General features: G+C 29.5%; 4 protein-coding genes across 14 annotated transcripts; 2 read left to right on the forward strand and 2 right to left on the reverse strand.

The window, feature by feature from the left end:
- Nucleotides 1-1,626: 1,626 nt before the first annotated feature.
- LOC141525523 (uncharacterized) lies at nucleotides 1,627-8,581 on the reverse strand. Of its 10 annotated transcripts, none has more exons than XR_012478854.1 (8): nucleotides 8,250-8,581; nucleotides 7,460-7,873; nucleotides 5,783-5,990; nucleotides 4,410-4,870; nucleotides 4,082-4,234; nucleotides 3,657-3,833; nucleotides 2,899-3,580; nucleotides 1,627-2,798 (listed from the first exon to the last, which is right to left on the reverse strand). XR_012478854.1 is itself a non-coding variant. In XM_074240048.1 (5 exons), exons 4-5 carry the CDS (start codon nucleotides 5,933-5,935, stop codon nucleotides 5,114-5,116), a joined length of 579 nt encoding a protein of 192 aa, XP_074096149.1. In that variant the 5' UTR covers nucleotides 5,936-5,990; nucleotides 6,602-6,807; nucleotides 7,460-7,873; nucleotides 8,250-8,581; the 3' UTR covers nucleotides 4,877-5,113. The 10 variants fall into 8 exon arrangements, 4 of the variants coding, with proteins under 4 accessions (XP_074096149.1, XP_074096147.1, XP_074096148.1 ...); XR_012478856.1 differs by lacking the exon at nucleotides 1,627-2,798 and having other exon boundaries at nucleotides 3,062-3,166; nucleotides 3,478-3,580; XR_012478853.1 differs by having other exon boundaries at nucleotides 2,899-3,833.
- A 147-nt stretch (nucleotides 8,582-8,728) lies between these two features.
- On the forward strand, nucleotides 8,729-12,880 carry LOC141525520 (speckle-type POZ protein-like). 2 transcript variants are annotated; one of them, XM_074240044.1, is made up of 3 exons: nucleotides 8,729-8,866; nucleotides 8,943-10,068; nucleotides 11,757-12,880. In XM_074240044.1, exon 2 carries the CDS (start codon nucleotides 9,008-9,010, stop codon nucleotides 10,058-10,060), a length of 1,053 nt encoding a protein of 350 aa, XP_074096145.1. In that variant the 5' UTR covers nucleotides 8,729-8,866; nucleotides 8,943-9,007; the 3' UTR covers nucleotides 10,061-10,068; nucleotides 11,757-12,880. The 2 variants fall into 2 exon arrangements, with proteins under 2 accessions (XP_074096145.1, XP_074096144.1); XM_074240043.1 differs by lacking the exon at nucleotides 11,757-12,880 and having other exon boundaries at nucleotides 8,943-10,125.
- Nucleotides 12,881-13,413: 533 nt separating this feature from the next.
- Nucleotides 13,414-15,232, reverse strand: LOC141525522 (speckle-type POZ protein B-like). The gene is made up of 3 exons (XM_074240045.1): nucleotides 15,067-15,232; nucleotides 13,711-14,822; nucleotides 13,414-13,621 (listed from the first exon to the last, which is right to left on the reverse strand). The coding sequence occupies exon 2, from the start codon at nucleotides 14,760-14,762 to the stop codon at nucleotides 13,719-13,721; it is 1,044 nt and encodes a 347-aa protein (XP_074096146.1). The 5' UTR covers nucleotides 14,763-14,822; nucleotides 15,067-15,232; the 3' UTR covers nucleotides 13,414-13,621; nucleotides 13,711-13,718.
- Nucleotides 15,233-15,403: 171 nt separating this feature from the next.
- LOC141525524 (uncharacterized) lies at nucleotides 15,404-18,845 on the forward strand. Its single transcript, XM_074240051.1, has 2 exons — nucleotides 15,404-15,589; nucleotides 15,695-18,845. The coding sequence occupies exons 1-2, from the start codon at nucleotides 15,410-15,412 to the stop codon at nucleotides 16,046-16,048; spliced, it is 534 nt and encodes a 177-aa protein (XP_074096152.1). The 5' UTR covers nucleotides 15,404-15,409; the 3' UTR covers nucleotides 16,049-18,845.
- Nucleotides 18,846-20,495: the final 1,650 nt, after the last annotated feature.

A 20,495-nucleotide genomic window follows, 5' to 3' on the forward strand; every position in this document is an offset into this window, starting at 1 on the left:
CGAACGCAGAGATCGGTTGATTATCAAAATTATGATGATAGAGTAGCTAGTACCGGTGGAATAAATATGACTAATGTAAATTGTATTGTTTTAATGGTTATTATGTATTTTGCCATTTGAAATTATCATTTTCATGTGGTATTTATTCGTTATTACTATGATTATTATTTATTATCTATTTATTTATCAAATGCTTATAATTAGTATTGCTCAAGTAAAACGTTAAAAAGATTATTGCAAATTCTATTATTTATTGTTGTTGTTGTAACTGTTAGCGTTAAATGATCATGTTCTAATTAACTGTAAGACGTTTTGTAAATAAAATAAAACAATTACTTTTTAAAATTAAAAATGATTTTTTTAAATAAAAGTAAAAATTGTTCTTTTCATTTATTTCTCACCATACCCAATTTTTTATAATGATAATAAAATTAACACTGACAATATTTTTGATATTTTTGGGTGTTAAATTATTATAAAAAAAATTTCATATGGAAAAATTTTAAAAAATTAGAAAATTAGGTTGACTATTAAAACTATTAATGTTCAAGCTTATTAGCTTTGATGCTGTACAATTTTGACTAGCAATCAGTGTTGCCGATGGGTGAAATCTCGATTACCCTTTCCTCGAAGTCTGATTACCCGTTTTTACCCAACACTATTACCAACTCTATTTATATGAAAATAAATATGAAAATTTAATTATAATCTTATACTCTTACAGTATTGACAATATAAAATGGATAAAATTATTAATTATTAAATAAAATTCTTTATTTTATATGAAAATTTTATAATGTTTGTAGCAACATTATTCTAAATTTAATATTTAAAATTTTTATAAAAGTCATAACGTAACATACATAAATATTCTAATATCTAAACGTCTTTCTTATCCCAAATGTTAGTATTTAATATTTCTTCATTTGGTTCAAAGTTAATAATATCACTGTCTTTAGATAAAAAGTTTTTAGTAATTTAAATAGACTTTAATGTATCAATTGATAAGTTATTTCTATAATCAGTTTTTACATTTTTAATATCACTGAAAATTCCACTCTCAACGGTTACATTTGAAAATGGTAAAACTAGTAGAAAGTATATAACTATTTTTAGATTCTTAAACAATAGTTCACCATTAGCTTTTTTTATATTAAAGATTTCTCTCCAATAATCTTCTGAGTCTAAATTTATATCAATATTGAAATCAGTCAAATCCAACAACTCGTATCGCTTCCATTCATTGTCTAACTCTTGCAGTACAATATTTTTACAATATTCCATCTTGATTAAGCAGATTACCCGATTTTACCCACCCAAATCCAATTACCCTTCTACTTATCCATTCGATATCGAATTACCCCACGGAGGCTAGATATAAGGAGGACGATCGTAATGTATTACAAGCGTCCGAAAATTGGAGGACAGATCTTTCACCACTAGAGTGCGCAAGTGTCTCTAATGTCAGGTTTTTAAATAAATGACGCGGAATGCAATGTACAATCACATTTATCAAAAGAAAACATTAAAATTTCATTTTTAGTTGCGAATTGGGATAATAATAATAGTAATAGTAATAATAATAATAATAATAATAATAATAATAATAATAATAATAATAAAGTATTCAAATAGTTTAGGTAATTTTATTCTTAATTAATAAGCGTATATATGTTGAAAGTAGAATATTACTGAAGAGTTTAATAAGTTAAGCTAGTTTAGAAATTTTACGATGTTTCTTGGCCATCATCTTTCGTTCGTTAAGAGTTCGGTTGATAAGATTAGCTAAAAAATTACCTCTCATAATTACAAAATTATTCAATATTTTAGCCGTAAGCTCCTTTTTGTGTTCATCACATCCTAGGGTGGGGAGGCATTTAGCTTTTGCTATTTTCTCTAGCACTTGGTGCATAGTATTTATTTTAACAGTTTTAGTACCAACTACGGTTAAAACTATTTGTTCCAATTTTTTAATTAGTCTGAATAAATTTTCACTGGGAAAAATTAATCCACCATTGCTCATTAATTATATGACCCGATCACGTTCAGAGGAATTCGCAGAGCGTAATGTTTCAATACATTCACAGCAAGAAGTCATTCGCTGAAATTTTCTCGCAACATATCCAGCAATATAAGCAACTATACCATCACTGGTGGAAACAACATCATAATCATGATGGTAATGCTGGTCATCACGAAAACTATTACTTCCTTCCCAATCATTTTCACTTTGTAAAAAGTTTTCATTTGAATCAATATTAATTTTATTTTGATTATGATGATTAATGTTGTTTTCAGTAGAAGAATCGTCAACCTCAGTTAAATTTTCGAACGGATAATGATTATCGTGATACAAATCATCATCGTCCTCTATATCATCCTCACTATCTTCGTCTAATAAACTTTCGAATGGTTTTCTAATAAATGACGGTATAGTATCATCATTATCGTCATCACTATCTTCGTCTAACAAGCTTTCAAAGGGTTTTTTAGCCACAGAGGTATTTGGATGAGAAAATGTATTATTATTATCATCACTAGACGAATAATTATTACTAGAAATACCATTTTCAACAATAGCGTCAATTTCATTCAGCCAATTTTTTTAATGCATTAGCTGTAGCCAGAGAATCTTTGGACTGCATTAAAGATTGTAGTAATTCACCAGCTGTGACATTGGACCCTTTCGGCGGCGTGACTAATGAATATGAACACAATAATCGAAAAACTTGCCCGAAAAGGATTGTATCCGGATGATCGTTGCAACGACAAACACTCCGCATTATACCGAAGAACTTCTATAAATTAAATAAGATTCAAATATTAAAAAAAAAAAGAATATTTACTATAACAATTTTTAATTATTCATTTGATAAAAATCCAACGATTAATACATACTTCTAATTGATCTTGATTAAGCCGCGATGTCATCAAGTACTCAAAATTACATTCTTTTTGCAAAAATTCACTTAGCTCTAAAGTAGCCTGTAACGTAATTTTTAATCCAGTAAGAGTACTAGGAGTAATTGCGAAAAAAATTTATCATCAACTTCATTTTCATTTTTGATTTTTGTTTTTTGCCTTTCTTCTTCTTTTTATAAAGTTCTCTTTCTTCATTAGCTTTGGCTTCCCAAATCTTCAGATAATCAATAAAATCACTTATTACCTAGCAAAAATAAATAGCATTACTTATTTATCCTCTATCTTATGGTAGTAGAAATTACTCTAGAAAAATGCATGTTTCAGAAAATAGGATACATAGTCCAAGAGAATATCAGCTATGATAAAGATTAGGAACTTCCGCAACTAATAAACTCAAATTCATTGAATTTGACTATCATTTGAAGTTTCGTTTAATAAGTTTCATATTGAAAATGTAAGTAAACTTGCGAGACTGGATTATGTGCAAACATTAGTAGGAATAATGTCATGATAAGATTGGAGTGTCTTAAATTATTTTTATAGTTATATACTTACATATATATACTTTATAAATATTTTCCAATATTGGTTATAATATGTGATCATGTACACATGGTATAATGATGGTTTTATGTTGACAATGGTTCTCCGTTTAGAACTATAATTTTCGCTTTATTATTGCGAAAAAATTGTATGAAGCTATCAAAAGACCTAATGTATATATTAAAAATTACCTTTTTTCGGGGACAATTATCATTTAAACGTAAAGCATTCAAAGGAGTACGTGAACTCATGGCTTCAATTAAATCATTTACTCTTTTAATAAAAGCCACTGTTGGATCGCAATCACTGAGCTCAGGAGTAGCGTTCTTATAAGTCGCCATTGCAACTTGTATATTTTTCGAAAAAAGCTAAAAACAAAAAGTTTTAATTTTTCTCATTAAAATTAGATAAGCAGTTGTTATGATTGAAAATTTATAAAAATTAATTTTTTATCAAAATAAGAATAAATACATCTTATTATTTATTTTAACTGAATCAGCTATTTATAATATGAATTGTTAGAAATTAAAGATAAATATTAGGCCAGTTACCTCGATGTTAATGATAATCTTAAATTCATTTTAACTTACTCTCGCAGCTTTATAATTATAATTACCTGATAAGCCAACGGGACATTCATCTTTTGATATCCTTCTGGATTTAAATGCTGGGGAGTTAGTTGATAAGCTATTTTTAGATTGGCTTTCAGATAAATTTCATGCAATAATAAAGCTTCCTAATGACTTTTTCTTACAAAACCATCTGGAGTCTAAAAATAAATAACATTTTCATAAATAATTAAATACAATCATTGAAAAATTTGATAGTTGTAAAATTAAATAGGTCACCTATGAATATATTCATTCCAATGCTAACTAAATTGAAAATTCAATCGTGAATAACAGTACACTGGTGTTAAAAATCATATTATAAGAGAAGCTTACCCAAAAAAACAATCGTTTCATAATTTTGTTCCTGAAACATTTTATTAAGTGTGGAAAATCCGAAATAAACCAAAGTCTGCGGTCAAAATTGCATGGATGATCACAGCTACATTGTCCATCTTTGACACCGAAAAGTGTCCATGCTCCTCTGTTCCATTGAGCTGCATCAGAAGTAACGACATCAACATAAAACCCAGCATTCTCCAGTAATACGATGCATTCAATGAGTAATTTGTGAAGAATGGCACTCGTGACAGAATTTCTGCTCAGGAAGCTACCAACTACTTGCACCCAGTTACCCTGAAAAGGTTGGTACATGAAGACTAAGGCATGATCAGCCCGACTGTTGATTAAATTTTCCGGAGTATGTGCCCCCAAGTCTACAAAACCATCAAGCTGCATAGTTCTCCGATTTAGCTTCACGGCTTCACTTAAAGCTACTTCATCTATTAAAAAGGTACCTAGGAGAAAAAATAAAAAATTGTTAGAATGAAATAAATGTGAATCAGATGTAGTCTAACAATAATAGCCAGCTACTGTTAAAAGTTAATGAAGCTTTTAAAGAGTTATTTAAAAATATCAAATACGAATTACTTTTTCAGCTAAAAACTTATGCGCTCGGATTTGTTAATATAATCATACTCGATAGCTAAGTAGAGTTGTTAGATATAGTTAAAATGGTTGCGTTTTTAAGATTTGCATTTTTAAGATTTGCAGTTAGTAGTAAAGTGTGACAGGAATGGTGCATGGATACCCCGTTTTTCATGTGGTTCCATACGTGAACTTTTAATACGAAGAGTGTCGAATATGGCTTTAGGGAAACCAAAAGCGCTATCCAACTTCTGGATATATTTGTTAAGGGTGTCTTTGCAGGGAAGAGGGAGGATTTGACGTTCTCTGAGTCGTTCATATACCGCAGCATTTTTTATACCAAGTAGCAAACATTCATAAACCCACTCAACCGTATATCTTCGTTGTTTGGCATTTTTAGCTTTTACTGCATTAAAACAAGCACGAATTGCTAGTTGTTGCACGGGAGGCAAAATAGAAATTTCCGCTCTTAGAGCTTCATCTTTAATTGCCATACAATTAAGTCGTTGCGTTTCTATAATTTTGATGAGTGATTCATTCTGTAAAGGGTTAAATAGTTAAATAGGCATTTACAGGTGATTTAATTTAAGTTCTCAGATTGTAGTTGATTAAATTTGTATTCACAAACTAAACCGTATTGACGAAATGATAATGTAATGTAACGAGCATTGTATCAAACTTTTAAGTTTATTGAAAAAAATAAAAGAATATTGATCTTAAACACTCACAACCTGTAAATAATCAAGTATACATGAAGAAACGATAAATAAGTAAATACCTACTTTACGTTTGAGGCGCTGAATTTGTTTAGTTTTCAGGCTCTCCTGGTACTTCAAGTCAGTGTACGAACTTTTAATGTCGGGTTTGACTTTGTACGATCGATTTTGCAATTTCCGTCTCAATTGCCGACAAGCAAAGCATCGAAAAAGATTCATTTGTTTCTTATATTGTTCGTCAGGCAATGACACACCAGAACACGCCGATGAACATCTATTATTAATGAGAAATGATACTAGTAAAGTTCATTTAACAAGTAATAAAAAACCTTAGAATTATCATTTTTAGGCAATTGTAGAGTATACTAATGTGCTCCGTACTTAAGATACACAATAATTATTAAGTTTGGTAATCGATTTTTTAAACATGGAAAATCGATAGCAAATTTTTTAAATTTATTAATAACAAAAATTAATGTCCGTAGCCAAAAATGGAAAAGTAATCCAGTCCCTTCACATAACTCACAGTTTTCCAATTCCTTCAAAAACTCCCAAAAATCAGATATTTGGGAAAAATTGGTATTGAATTCTACCGACTCTTGCGTTTTCAAGTTAAGTAACTAATCAAAAGTATAATGTTAACATTACCACAAAAAAAAAAACTGACGTTCGAACATTAGATTCTTATGAATTTTCAAAATTCTTGAAAGCTATTCTATCAAAATCTTCAAAAATACGCGAAAAAATCGAGAAAATAACTTTGAGAACTGATATATTTCTGTGTAATGTTCGCTTCGAAGAAATTTGAACATTCGTTAGCAACCAACGTTCGGAACTTTATGTTTATACTGTGAAAAATAAATTACAAGATCTAAAAATTCTTACTGATATATTGAAGTCTTCACTTATTTTTATACGAAATTTTAAATTCATGGATACTTTATCTAAATGACATAAAACTATATTTTTGGATTAACTAAATCTATTGTCCAACTCCAATTTTGTGGCAAAGCATTGAATTTCAACACGTTGATAATTGTTAATAAAGAACATTTCTCAAGACGTAATTCAGGAGTAGATAACTCACGTGGCTTGAAATGATTAAATAAACAAAAATTAATGATTATTTTTTTGTAATAATAGTTCTAAATTTATAGGAGACGATATAAGAGACATGTCTAAAGACTTAACTTTTTTTAACATATTCATAATTCAGATTGTTTGACTTATTGAAATATCTTATAACATGATTCTTTAATTATTTCATTTACTTTTGTTTTAAAGAATTGAATAGAGAAAAGAACGTGAATATGAAAAAAAAAATAATTAATAATTTCTTTTCGAAAGACTATTTGTTTTATAACAATATTTTTCAAATTTAACTCTCATACACTGCTATAATAAATTCGAGTAAACTTGATAATTTTTATAGTGAATGTTTCTTATTATTTATAATAGTATATTACACACCTACGGAAGAAAAGTAAGAAATGTCTCAGATCACATGTAATTGTCGGCCGAGGCGAAGCCGAGGTTGACAAATATGTGATCTGAGGCTTTTTTATTTACTTCCCGTAGAGTGTATACTATTTTTTTGCTCCACGAAGGCAGGGAGCTTCACTTTCTCAATATCTCAAGTACTTAAATAAATATTCTAACAAACAAGAGTAATTAGGCCTCCTAATTGTTTGTGCTTTTATCTTAAGTTGCAGAGTAATAATTCGAAATTTTAATTTTTCTTACCTGCATTTCGTTCTCACAATTATCATTTTCTTCAAAATTTTCAAATACGTCAATGCGTTTTGGTGACTCACAATTAATTATGTTTATGAGATCATTACTAATTATTGGTTCTTGGTTTTGTGGTGAGTTAGTTTTATGGTCATTTGTAATTAATAAATGGCATTGCATATACTGAGCTTCGTTATTTTCATTGTTGCAAGCTTTGTTTACACGGTTCGGATTCAACGTCGGAATAGCATCAGGCTTTAGCGAGTATCTTTTTCGAGGTAATTCTTCATAAATTCCAGTAGTCAATAATATTTTATCAGTTTTAATAATATCTTGATCATTAAAATGTAATTCACAGACATAATCTTTTTTTGGGGTGAGATCTTGCTTTAATCCACAGTACCACAATTTTAACAAGTCTGGACACTTGAATAAACAAACAAAAAATTGACATGAAGTTATATTTGGAAATAATTTTGATAAGTTACTTTGAGTAAAACGTTAGCTCCAAAAAAATGGTAACGATGCAATTTTTTTAAAACTAATTCTAAGAAGAAAAAAATTACGTTATACCTTTTACAATTTCTTTTTAATTTGATCAAAAATGATACTAAAATCTACTGATATAAAAATTTTTGGGACTCTTGTAACATAAATTATTTAAAAAAATATTTTGAAAAAAGAGCACTTATAATTTCCTTTAATTTCTATAGGTAAAATTTTTTTATAATCATTTAATTAATATAAATTTAATTAGTATAAAAATTATTTCTTACAAAAATACTAAGTTAGGTTATATTACCTGTGGCACAATAAATAAAGACGTGTTTCGACTATTTAATTTTAATTTTTATTACGATCTTTTATCCGGCCACTCAAACACCCATCAACTATACATTTATTTACCATTTTAAACTATTATCACTTTGATTATTAATTAAAAAACTAATTAACTAACTGAATGTCAATTTGGTGTTATTAATAAACAATAACAAACGGACGCCATGATCCGGACATTAGCGAACGTAGTGACGCCCTAGCGGCTTCTTTTTGAAAATGATCTATCCTCAGTTTTCCGGACGCACTAACTGTACATTTACCTATGTCGATCGTCCTCCTTATATCTAGCCTCCGTGAATTACCCGAAAAATTAAGATGAAAAATATGTGTTGCAAGCTATTTGTAACGTGATTGGTCAAATATATTATAAGCATGAATATATATGCAAATTCTATAGTCGAGGCGCGCGCCTGCGCGCGCAAATTTGAATTCTAGTAAAAACATACCCTGACAGTCTGCCGTAATTCATATTTTGACTGGCGCTGCGGTCTTACTTATAGACAATAGTGTGCATTTGCTCATTTGGTTTCGAAAAGAAAACAACCGTCGACTTATAAACGTACTGTAACTCACTTACAGGTTGGTAAAATTTTGTGACTCATTATTGTATTTTACAGCTTTTATAATATTAACGTAAATAATTTTATTTTTACAGATTTAACACGAGAGGATCTAAAAGTTGACTAATTATTCAAATTTGTTAGGCCAATTTGTTACATCATGGAAGAATTGAAAGTAATACAAGATTATATGTTGGTTGAAAAACAGCAATTAATTTATAAATGGAGAATATTGGATTTTACTTCATTAATTCGTCTGTACAGCTATTCTAAAGAGACTAATACTATTCAATCAAATTTTCGAGATTATGCGGAAGATTCCCAAGACCATAAAGTTCGGTATTTGAAATTGAATTTTAATAGTAGAGATTCGGCAAATAAAGGATGGATATCATTATCTTTAAGTCCACACATCAAACGTCATGCAGATGTTAAATATTCAGTATATATTTTGGATAATCTACATAAAAAACAGTTTATTCAAAAATTTGAAAATGTCGTATTAAAGAACCCTCAAGAATTTCGAGTTCCAAATTTCGTTGAAACATCTAAATTATTTGAAATGAAAGATAAATTTCTACCAAGCAATACTTTAACAATTGGTGTTAAAATTATTGGATTTGTCAACACTAGTTCAAAACAAATTGAAAGTCAATTAAAAACTCCAAAGAAGCAATTAATACGTGAATTAAAATATATTTTTGTGACTAAGGCCGGTAGCGATGTAGATCTTCTCGTTGGTGACAAAAAAGTTAAAATTCCTGCGCACAAGCTAATTTTGACGACTTGTAGTCCAGTGTTTGCAGCTGAGTTCGCACATCAACTAAAAATAAAAGGAGGAAATAAAATAACTCTTCCTGATATGGATCCAGAAGTTTGTGATAGATTGTTGGAATATATTTATACCGATACTGTAATTGAAATTGATGAAGTTGGGGAGCGTTTATATGAAGAAGCCGTTAAGCATCAGCTTCTCGCTCTAAAAGAACTTTGTGAAGATTCTTTATGCAGAAGCGTGACTGTTGAAAATGCTGTTAGATATCTTGTTTTGCTGAATCGCCATCATGCTGATAAGAAATTTTACGACCATATTCTACAATTCATCGCTGTCAATTCCAAAGCAATTATCGCCACTTCCGAATTTAAAAATTTAGAAAAATCAGATCCAGGGTTGTTATTAAGCATAATAACAATGATCTCCAGTCTCGACTAAATAGCAAGGTGTGGTTAAACTTTTTCACTGATAAAATAAATTTATTTACTTAGTTATTCATTTAATTTTTATTTTATTCATTTACTTCCCAAAATTAGATAAATAGTTGTACAAATAACTACATATAATCCCTATAGAGACAAAATGATTATCTGTACATAGGGTAGGGAAAAAGAGATTAGATTAGATTTATTCATTTAAACAATGGCTTAATTGGCCGAATGGAAAATTTATGCATGTATATTAACTATACATAAAACAATATTAACTGAAGAGACAATGGGAATAATATACAATTGAGTAAAATCAGACGCAGAATATATAAAGATTATAATACATGATTTTAGGTAGTACCCTCGCCAGAGTCGTTTTCTTAGGATTTTTTTAGAATTTTAACAGATTAATGTTCATATAATTCTGCATCGATTGGCGCAATTTGAAAATTTTTGACCATCTAGTTTCAGAGATATTTAATTTCAAAGTTTGAGTTTTGAACGCTTCTATACGTTACGGTATACGGGATATCCAAAAGTTTACCTACAAACATTTTTATATCTCAGAAACTTTTCTTAGAATCTTTTTTAAAAACTAGAGTAACGTTAACTAACAACTAAACAATTTTTAAAAAATAATTTCATTGATAATTACCACACAGTTTCACAAATATTTATTAATAAGTAATGAAAAATTTACCAGACTTTAGGCGAGGAAGGGATACGTTAATAAAGCTATGGCAACAACGCAAGTTTTGTGAGCCGCGAAAAAAGTATGAGACGCGCATGCGCTGAAAAATTTGAAAAGTTTAATTTACGTTAGGAGTAATATTACAGTTATTAATTTTATTTATTTAAAAAAAAAATAACAATGATTATTTTATGAAAATAAGTATTTTTTAATAAGTAATATTTATTAAAAATTCAAAAAAGTTAACAATTTTAATATAATAATATGTATTAATCTTTGATAAGTTATAAAAACAATAGTCAGATGAAATAATAAAAAATAGTAAAATTTAAAATCAGTTAATACATCAACACAAAAAATTTAATTACTGATTTTTCTGAAAAAACAAAACAATACTGTCAATTATTTTTTTCCAATATTTCGTTTTATTGATTTTACATAGCTTTATCTTTTTATATCTAGATCTACCATCATAATCATTGTACAATTTTTTACAAGCATCATATTAGTATAACAAACTATTTAAGATAAAAGTTTGTTTGATATTTAGTGGTGTGTTATGTTCCAGCCTAAATTTTTTAATTATTCTTTTTTGCATAAACAATAGAGAGTTGATTACATTTCTGTAGGCACCCCCCAAGCTATAATACCATAGTTTATTATCCTTTCAAATAATTTATAATTTGATCTAGTTTATAGACTATAAATTCAAAGTATTTTACTTTTTCAATTAGTTCTTTGACATGTATATCCCATTTCATTAGATAGTCTATGTATATTCCTAAGTATTTATAAATATCTAATCTTTTGAGATCTTTGTTATTTATATACAGTCTTATATTAGTCGGTATATTACTTTTAAAACAAAAAAAAGTTAGTTCCACTGTTTTGTCTACGTTTAAAGTTAGTTGGTTGTTTTTCAGCCATTAACTAATTTCAAATAATCTTTTATTCATTTTATACTGTACATCTATTCATTAACAAATAATTACTTACGTTTTCTCTGTTTCAGATCAAAACACTTAAGTACATAATTTAATTCCATAAGCCTTGGCATGTGTACATTATTTCATTTATCATCGATTGTCATTATAAGAAGTAGTAGTTAAAAGTGGAATTTTAATCTTCATTATTATTACCTACGTACATTTTATTATATTTTTCATTATTGATTAATACTTTTGTGTACTTTCAATTATAACATGTATTATCCACTTTATTTTGTTATTTTTAATCCGGTAGGGCAATCAATGGATTTATAATTAATGCTACTTCAAGCAAATATCTAAAAATTTTTAGTTATTTTTCTTAATTAATAAATGATTAAAAAAAAAAAAAAAACATCACACAAATAAACTTAAAATATTCTTTTAATGGTAACATACTAATTAAAAAATATTATTAAATTTTAAATGCCTGCTGGTTGACAATATTTATTATTAATTAATTCTTGAAGTATTTTTTATGACAATATACTTGTTAAAAAATCAAAAACATAAACTGAAACAAATTTAGAAGGTATATTAAATAAAATAAATTCACTTTGTATTTTTAATTTTATAATAAACGCAAATACAAAATTGTAAATCATTCATGTTTTTGTATTGTCCTTATTAAAGAAAAAAAGTTTGGAATGTGTTCAAAAATTTCTCCAAAATAATCTTAATTGGAATAGTTCAAAAATAATAAAAAGTTAGACTACATTTTTTATTTTAGCAGTAATTCTCAATACTTTTAATTTTTAATTATTAAACAAACATTCACTCAATTTTGGTATTTAATTATCTTGTAAAAAGAAATTATTTCACTGGAATAAATAAATTTTATGAACTTGACTTTTAAAAATTATTTTTTTATTTTTGACCATCTTTTTTTGTCATTAAAATACAGAATAAAAATTACAAAATACCAGAATCTTATTCTACGAAGACATCTACTCAAATCGAAATTTATTGTTTATAAGCATATTTCTTAAATTTAATAAAATTTAACAGTTTAATTCTAATTTCAAATTGGATATTATTTAAATAAATCATAAATTTATATTCTACCCATATTTTTGAAAAATTATTTTATGTAAATATTTACGAGAAAAATGTTTGGTAGATTTTTTTCCTGAGTTCTATTAATAAAATTTTTTTTTTTTTAATTATCAATTTAATTTTTTGAAGTTTATTAAAAAAATTTTTTTTAATTATTTTAAATTACTTTAAAATTATTTTTGTGTCAACATCACTCAACTGTCAGAATGTATTCAAAAAAAATTTTAAGCACAAAAAAAAATTGATTTTTCTTTTAAAAATTAGCGCGCTTAGAAAAATTTATTTTAAGTTGCATAAATTGATTAAAAATCAACTTAATAATGTTTAGAATTTTTTTAAACAATCACATAATTTTTTTTTTTCAAAAATTGTCCATTTTTCGCGGTAAAATTAAAAATTTAACATCTTTAATTAATTTTTTTTCTGAAATTAAGCCAAAAAAATTTTAATAGAGGGATATTTTCGTAACAATAGCCAAATTATAAAAATTAATTGCTTGAGGAATTATCGAAAGTAAGTTAGTATTTTCTTTTTTTAATTAATTCTTGAAAAGTTGGAAAATATTAAATTAAATTGGTTAAGTGGAATTATAAGTAATTTCTTACAAAAAAAAAAAAAAATCATTAATAGTTGAACAATTATTTTGGCTCAATTCCACTCGAATATTTTTAAAATACATATGAAAATTGATAATAAAAAAATATTAATCAATAAAACAATATCTAATAAAAAAAATACGTAAATAATAATAATGTAGATGTTAATACTACGAAGGATTAGATTATCGTTAAAAATAATGCCAAGTAATGCGGTATTAAATTATCGAAGCGTTGATCTGAAACATAAAAAAAGTAAGGATATATATTTTTTGATGAATAACAATGTAAATACATTTATTTTATTAGTGAAAAAGTTTAATTATACCTTGTTGTTTACTTTATTTTGCAAATCATTGTTGTTATAGTTAATAACAACCCTGGATTTATTTTTTCCAACTGCTTATAGTCGGCAGTTGTGACAATTATTTTGGAATTAAGGGCGATGAATTTTAAAACATAGTCAAAAAATTTCTCATCAGCGTGATGGCGGTCTAGTAGAACAAGATATTTAATAGCATTTTCAATTTCTACGCGTCTACAAAATGACTCTTCACAAAGTTCTTTCAGAGCTGGAAGCTGATACTTGTCGGCTTCTTCATACAAAAATTCAACAATTTCATCAAGACCAGTTACATTCTCAGTATAAATATATTCCAACATTTTTTCACAAACTTCTGGATCTAAGTCAGGGATCGTTATTTCATTTTCTTTGTTTTCTTTTAGCTGATGTGAGAACATGGCTGCAAACACTGGACTACGAATCGTCAAAATTAGCTTGTGCGCAAGAATTTTTTTGTCACCAACGAGGAGAACTACATCGCTACCTGCTTTACTCTCAAAAACATCCTTCAAATCGGTGTTCAATTGGTGCCTTGGAGTTTTTTTTGGAACTTCAATTTCTACTGTTGTTTCAAAAAATTCAGTCAACTCAATGCCGACTGTTAAGTCATCATTAGGTAAAAATTTCTCGTTGTTAATTAATAACTCATTTATTTCAAGGAATTTTGGAATGGACCATATTTCAGACCTATAAAAGACTTTGCTAAATTTTTGAATAAACTGTTTTTCATTTCTATTATCCAAAATAAATAGTGAACATTGAACCGCTGTGGTCTGTGAGCTGTCATGGTTTAAAGATATTGTTATCCATTCTTTATTTTCCGAATTTATATAATTAAAATTCAAGTTCAAATACCAATCACGCCGCAAACCTGAATTTATGTCGTTTTGATTTGAAAAATACGATTTAAAATTTTTATAACTTTCAATATAGCTGTACAGACGAATGAATGCAATAAATTTTTCTATTTTCCATTTATGAATGATATTGCATTCTTCAATCAAGTTATATCTTTCTGATATACATAAATTTTCCATGTTGTATCGAATTGGCTCAATAAATTTGAATAATAAATCACCTTATAGATCGTATTGAATCTGTAAAAATAAAGTTATTTTACATTACTATTATAAAAGCTGTAAAATACGAAAATAAATATGATACTGAAATCAGCAAACATCTTACAAATTTTTTTTTTTTATACAAATCAATTATAAAAAAAAATGTGCGCTAGTAATTTTTTTATTTAAATTATTTCATAATAATTTAGTCGGTCTAAAAATCAAAAACAAATTGATGTCTGTTAATTTCACTATCATAAATAAGTAACAAAAAGTTTACCAAAATCTAGATAAGTTTTAGTGCGTATATAGTATGGCGATTGTTAATATTCTCTTCTGGAGACTAAATGAGCAAATGCAAGCTATTCTTTTAGCTAAGAATGTTATCTCGATGTGTTTGTATTATTTTTTTAATCAACCGGACAAACTTATTCTGTGTTATATAAACACGCAAGCACAGCTGATGAGCAGAGTCTACGTGAATAGGGATCGTGCGTGAAATATAGAGGCAGCACTACTGTCGAAGTAAGCGCTCTCTAGTGTTCTTTTACCAAAGATAGTGGGATCAAAACATCCATTATAAACAACGAAATATTTATAAATAATGGAAAAAATAATAAAATATGGTTTTCAACCAGTTGTCAATAATATTATACGTGGCCAAAATGATGAAAAAGGGAAAAAATTATTTAACTAATCATTTTTATGGTGTAGTTGAAAAACAAAATAATTTTGCAAGTGTCATAACCGCTAAAGTCGTGCCTCAAGCAAGTGTGTCAAATACTTATGATGTGAAAGTTTTGGTACGTATAAAAATTAAATTAAACTCTTTATTGCAATTAAATTAAAATTATCAGTAATTTAGATATGCGAATTGAAGTAATAATAATAAAAATATTTTATTTTAGCTTGGAAAGAATCGCAACATCAGTAATGCTGTATGTTCCTGTAAAGCAGGTCTGGGAGGTAAATGCAAACATGTCAGTGCGTTGATTCATTATGTAAATTCTCCAGAAAGCTCATCTTCAAAAACAAGTCACTTGCAAGAATGGGGTAAGCCAACCCAACGACAACTCCTGGGATACGATAAAGGTCAAAGAATGTCGAAGCTCTTTACCCCACAGCCTTTGTGTAAAGAAGCATTAAAATTGGAACCTGTCAAGATTACGACTGCTAACTTACCGGACTCATTCGCCAACACACCTCTTGGAAAAATGTTAAAACTCGAGGAAAAGGAAAATGTTGATGTTATACCAGCTTAATCACTCTTGAAAACGATCCAAATGAAGATGAAACAAACGATTATGGAAAAAGCGGAGAAAGTTGTGAGTTATATACTTTTGCTACAATCTGTGAATCAAAAATACAGTGTAAAAGTGGTCATAACCAAAGATTTATGGCTGAGGCTATTCGGACACTGTAGCGTGAATTTTAGCATGGCAAATAATTTGTAATATTCACGCTAGCCTCACGCGGAACTCACTCACAGTGTGCGAATAGACAGTCCGAAGATTTATATACGTTTTACAAACAGAATGTTTGTTGTGATTTTAAAACTGCGTTAAAATTGAGTGTTTCAACCATTGAACAGTCAAACAGTAGTGAGTGGTTTAAACAACGATCTCTACGAATAACTGCCAGTAATGCGTACAGACTGAAAGGCCATCGTTTCAGCGTCGAAAAAGTAATGACAGAATTATTAAATCCAAAGATGACTCAAAATGCTGCAATGATATATGGGAAGAAAAATGAAGATGTAGCTTTGAAAGAATATAAACAATTACTTGATCCGAAGTGAGAAGTTGTCAAAGTCGGAGTGATAATAAGTCTGCAACAACCATGGTTGAGTTGTTCTCCAGATGCTATTTTAGTATGTGGAGAAAAAGCTTGGCAGAAACAACTGATTGAAATCAAATGCCCATACACCTGCCGGAAAATACCTGTTTGGGACAACGAACTTGGAAAGTCAAACGTTCCATACTTGAAAACAGATGAAAATGGGTTATGTTTAAATCCAACTCATTCAATTTATATTCAAGTTCAACTCCAAATATATGTGACCAACATAAATTATTGTGATTTATTGAAACACTAGAATTTTTACTTTTAGGAAAGTAAAAATTCTAGTGTTTCAATGGCGCTCGAACAAGGACACTGCCCTCATTAATGAATATCTTTGTTCCACAAAAATTTCAAAAGTTCATAAATTCATTTTCAACGTAAAAATTCAATACTTTACAGATGAAAATTTAATTAATACAATTAACCGATAGAATTCTCGTCATAAATAACTATAAAATTCTATTAAGATAGCAAAAATTTTGCTGAAAACTTAATAACAAATTCTAAATTTATAAAATTAATCTCTAATTTGACAAAAATTGCCACGTTTTCATACCATCTCATCTAATTTTAAGCATAATAAACGGAAAAGAATTATATTGTGTGCATAAATTGTAATACTGTAAAACTATAACCCGATTATTGTATAGATTTATGCTGATGTCATTTATTTTACGATAACTGAGAAGTACTCTCAGTAAATTCAAGTAAAAATAATTTCGAAAAATTTTAATAATAACTTTATCAGTGCATAAATCTTCATAAGTATTATAAACCTATTGTCTAGTATACTTTGTGTGTGCTGGGTCTTAAGCCAAAATATGTTGCATACCCAAACTTGAGTAAAACACAACCCAATGTCACATCACGCGTATGTCCAAATAATCGGCTGTCTTATACTACGTTTTGAAACTCTCGGAAATAAAATAAATTCTGTTAATTTTATTTCTTTACAAAGTACGTTTTGTCTATATTAGTTGAGCCGAGACTAAATTTTTTATTTAGCTTTATTATTTATAATACAAATTTAGTTTTATATAGTTTACCGATATGTAAAAATCAAATACTGTCGTTAAAACAATTTACTTTATTTAACTTTGCAGTTCGAATTCCAAAATAATATTAACATCGTTTATTCTAATTATTAAATCGTCATTAAATTCTAAGATTCAGTTATTAAATCATTAAAATCAAATATCGAATGCTTATTAGATCTGGGATTATCTACTTTCTTTCGTACACATTACCGAAAAACTATTTCTTGATAAAATCTGAGATTAAAATTCCTGACAGGCGTGTCATCGCAAAATAATCGAAACAGAAAATTAAATAATAGTTAAAATAAAATTTAATTAATATTACAACTATTCATTATGTTTCCTCACACCCCAGTAAATCAGTCCTCGATACCGATTAGTAATAATGCGAACTTAGAAAATCAAAATTTATTAAATTTTCATCCAATTCAAAATTCAAACTCAAGTCTATATTTTCAAATACAAGACGATTTACTCGGACTAGACAATCCGCAAGGTGACATACACAACAGTACTGTCAATAATAGCACTGATCCTACAAATAAGACTGACAATAACGCAAGTAGAGTACCTGTCCTCAAAGATACAAGCAGTGTAACCCAACCCGATGAGGAAATAATTAGACAATTAAGAGCCGAAGCAGAAACCTGGAAAACAGCTTGTTAGCAATTGATACCACCCTTTGCCAGTACCCTAGCTCGGATGATGTCTGACACAGTAAATAATAATAATCATATCACGGACACATATGCGCTTCAGCCTCAAAAATTATTCCCAAATTTTGATTATTTAGCGGCAAATCACTCCGCGCCGCCCGCGCCTTGTTTTTCCCATTCGGACATGTCTCCCTACTCTACCGCATCAGCCCCAACTTCTAGTGGGACTGCGCGTTTACCGTACGCGCTTCCACCGCTTGCCCCATTACTCGTACCACTGGTGCCTTAACATATACCAGCTACACACGTACCGTCGACGCCATACTATGTACCAGGCACATACACACAGCTACACACTACTGTACCTCATGTGACGCATACTTACACCAGTGTGGCCAGAAAGTGCTCTTTTCTTACCCCCACTTTGTAGGACACTCTCATCTGACTACATTGAAAGCGGTACAAAGTGGGGGTAAAAAAATCGCACGATCTGGCCACACTGACTTACACAGTACCGATCGCCTCTTTTCATGTGCCTGTGCCGCAAACACAGCAATACACACATACTATTCCAGGCATAGTCTCAAGCGCTACTCACTCTTACACATACCCGAGTACAGTTGCACCCTTACGGACTAACGATATTTGCCGGATTGCGAAATCATGGAATATATTGTTTCCTTCACGTGATCCATCTGCAAAACTAGACGCTAAAAAATTTATCAAAACTTTAGAACAGAGAATGATCAGTAATGATACACCACTAGATAGTTTTAGGCCAGTAGTTGCTTCAACCTTAACCGGTGATATTCTAGACTAGTATTATCAAAACGAACACCTATTCACAGACTGGTTGATCTTTAAAACACATTTCAAAGTATGGCAGACCCACCAATCTGATGAAACCCTTTTACAAGAAATCTACTCATATCGACAAGCCGAAGATGAACTCGGAGCTGCATTTATCAATCGAATGCAAAGCGCGTTTTCTCAATTAGACGAGCCACTGCCCGAAAGTCGACAAGTTAAAATCATCATCCAAAAATTTAATTCAAAATTCTTATTTAAATTTGCGGAAGAACATATTAGTACCTATTCCATGCTTTACCAACGCGTTGGCACATGGCAATCGATCATAGATGCCTGTAATCCACCTAAACCGGAACAATCGAGTAAATCGAAAGAACAAAATCCGAATTATACAAAATCACGAACGCGAATGAACGCCGTCACCGATGTAGACCCTGATCAAGACGCGTCAAGCATAGAAGACAATGAAAAAACAACTTCAGACGTGGCCTTAACCAACAAACAATCCAATTTGCGTAAAGAAAGCCCAAAAAACAACCCTTCAGACGCACTCATATCGTCCATAAGCAATCTTCAAGCCGTGATACAGAGTATGTTCGAAAACTTACAAAAGACACTGAACCAAGTACCCTTACGAACTGACTGCGACCGTTGTGGACGCAGTGGACACATTGCTGCAGTCTGTTGTTCACGAACTACAGACGAGATACGAACAAGAGCCGATTTACGACCCCTTACGAAAAACTCGGATCCCGTAAACCAAATAGCTACTCCGGTGATCCCCAATACACCAACTAGGGCTCAAATATCCGCGATACAAACCCTTACGGCACCTATTTCTTTAACTAGTGCCCCAGTTAGGCCGGTCTCTAACAACCGCGAACCAAATATTTCAGAAAATAGTTCAGGAACCCCTGACATTAACCAAGACCACTTAGATTACGAGTATAAGGACTATGAGTCAGAAATGCTTAATCCAATACCCAAATTAAAAATCAAATTTGGTAATGAACTTAATGACCTTATGCTCATACATAGTCTCAGCACACACGACTCGAACAATTCTAAAACATCAAGTCAAAATAAACGACAACCATCATCTCAGACTAGAACTGAGAGTACTTCAAAGTTGTCGTCGATAACAAGCGTTAAATCAGAACCTTTATCCTCTGATCCCATAATTACTTGTAATTCAAAAAAACAGTTATTTTCATCACCATCTAAATCATTAATACCGACTTCTACAACGTCAACAACCAACACCGAAGAAGCTTCAACATCCATCACCCAGCTCGACATTGGCAGAATTTCTAGATCAACAATGGTTCAGCCTGGCATTATTTCTACAGCTTCAACGCCTATAG

This window comes from Cotesia typhae, unplaced genomic scaffold (assembly GCF_013202065.1).
Source record: "Cotesia typhae breed Kobodo isofemale line unplaced genomic scaffold, CoteBio_Ctyphae contig_26, whole genome shotgun sequence".
Taxonomy (NCBI): domain Eukaryota; kingdom Metazoa; phylum Arthropoda; class Insecta; order Hymenoptera; family Braconidae; genus Cotesia; species Cotesia typhae.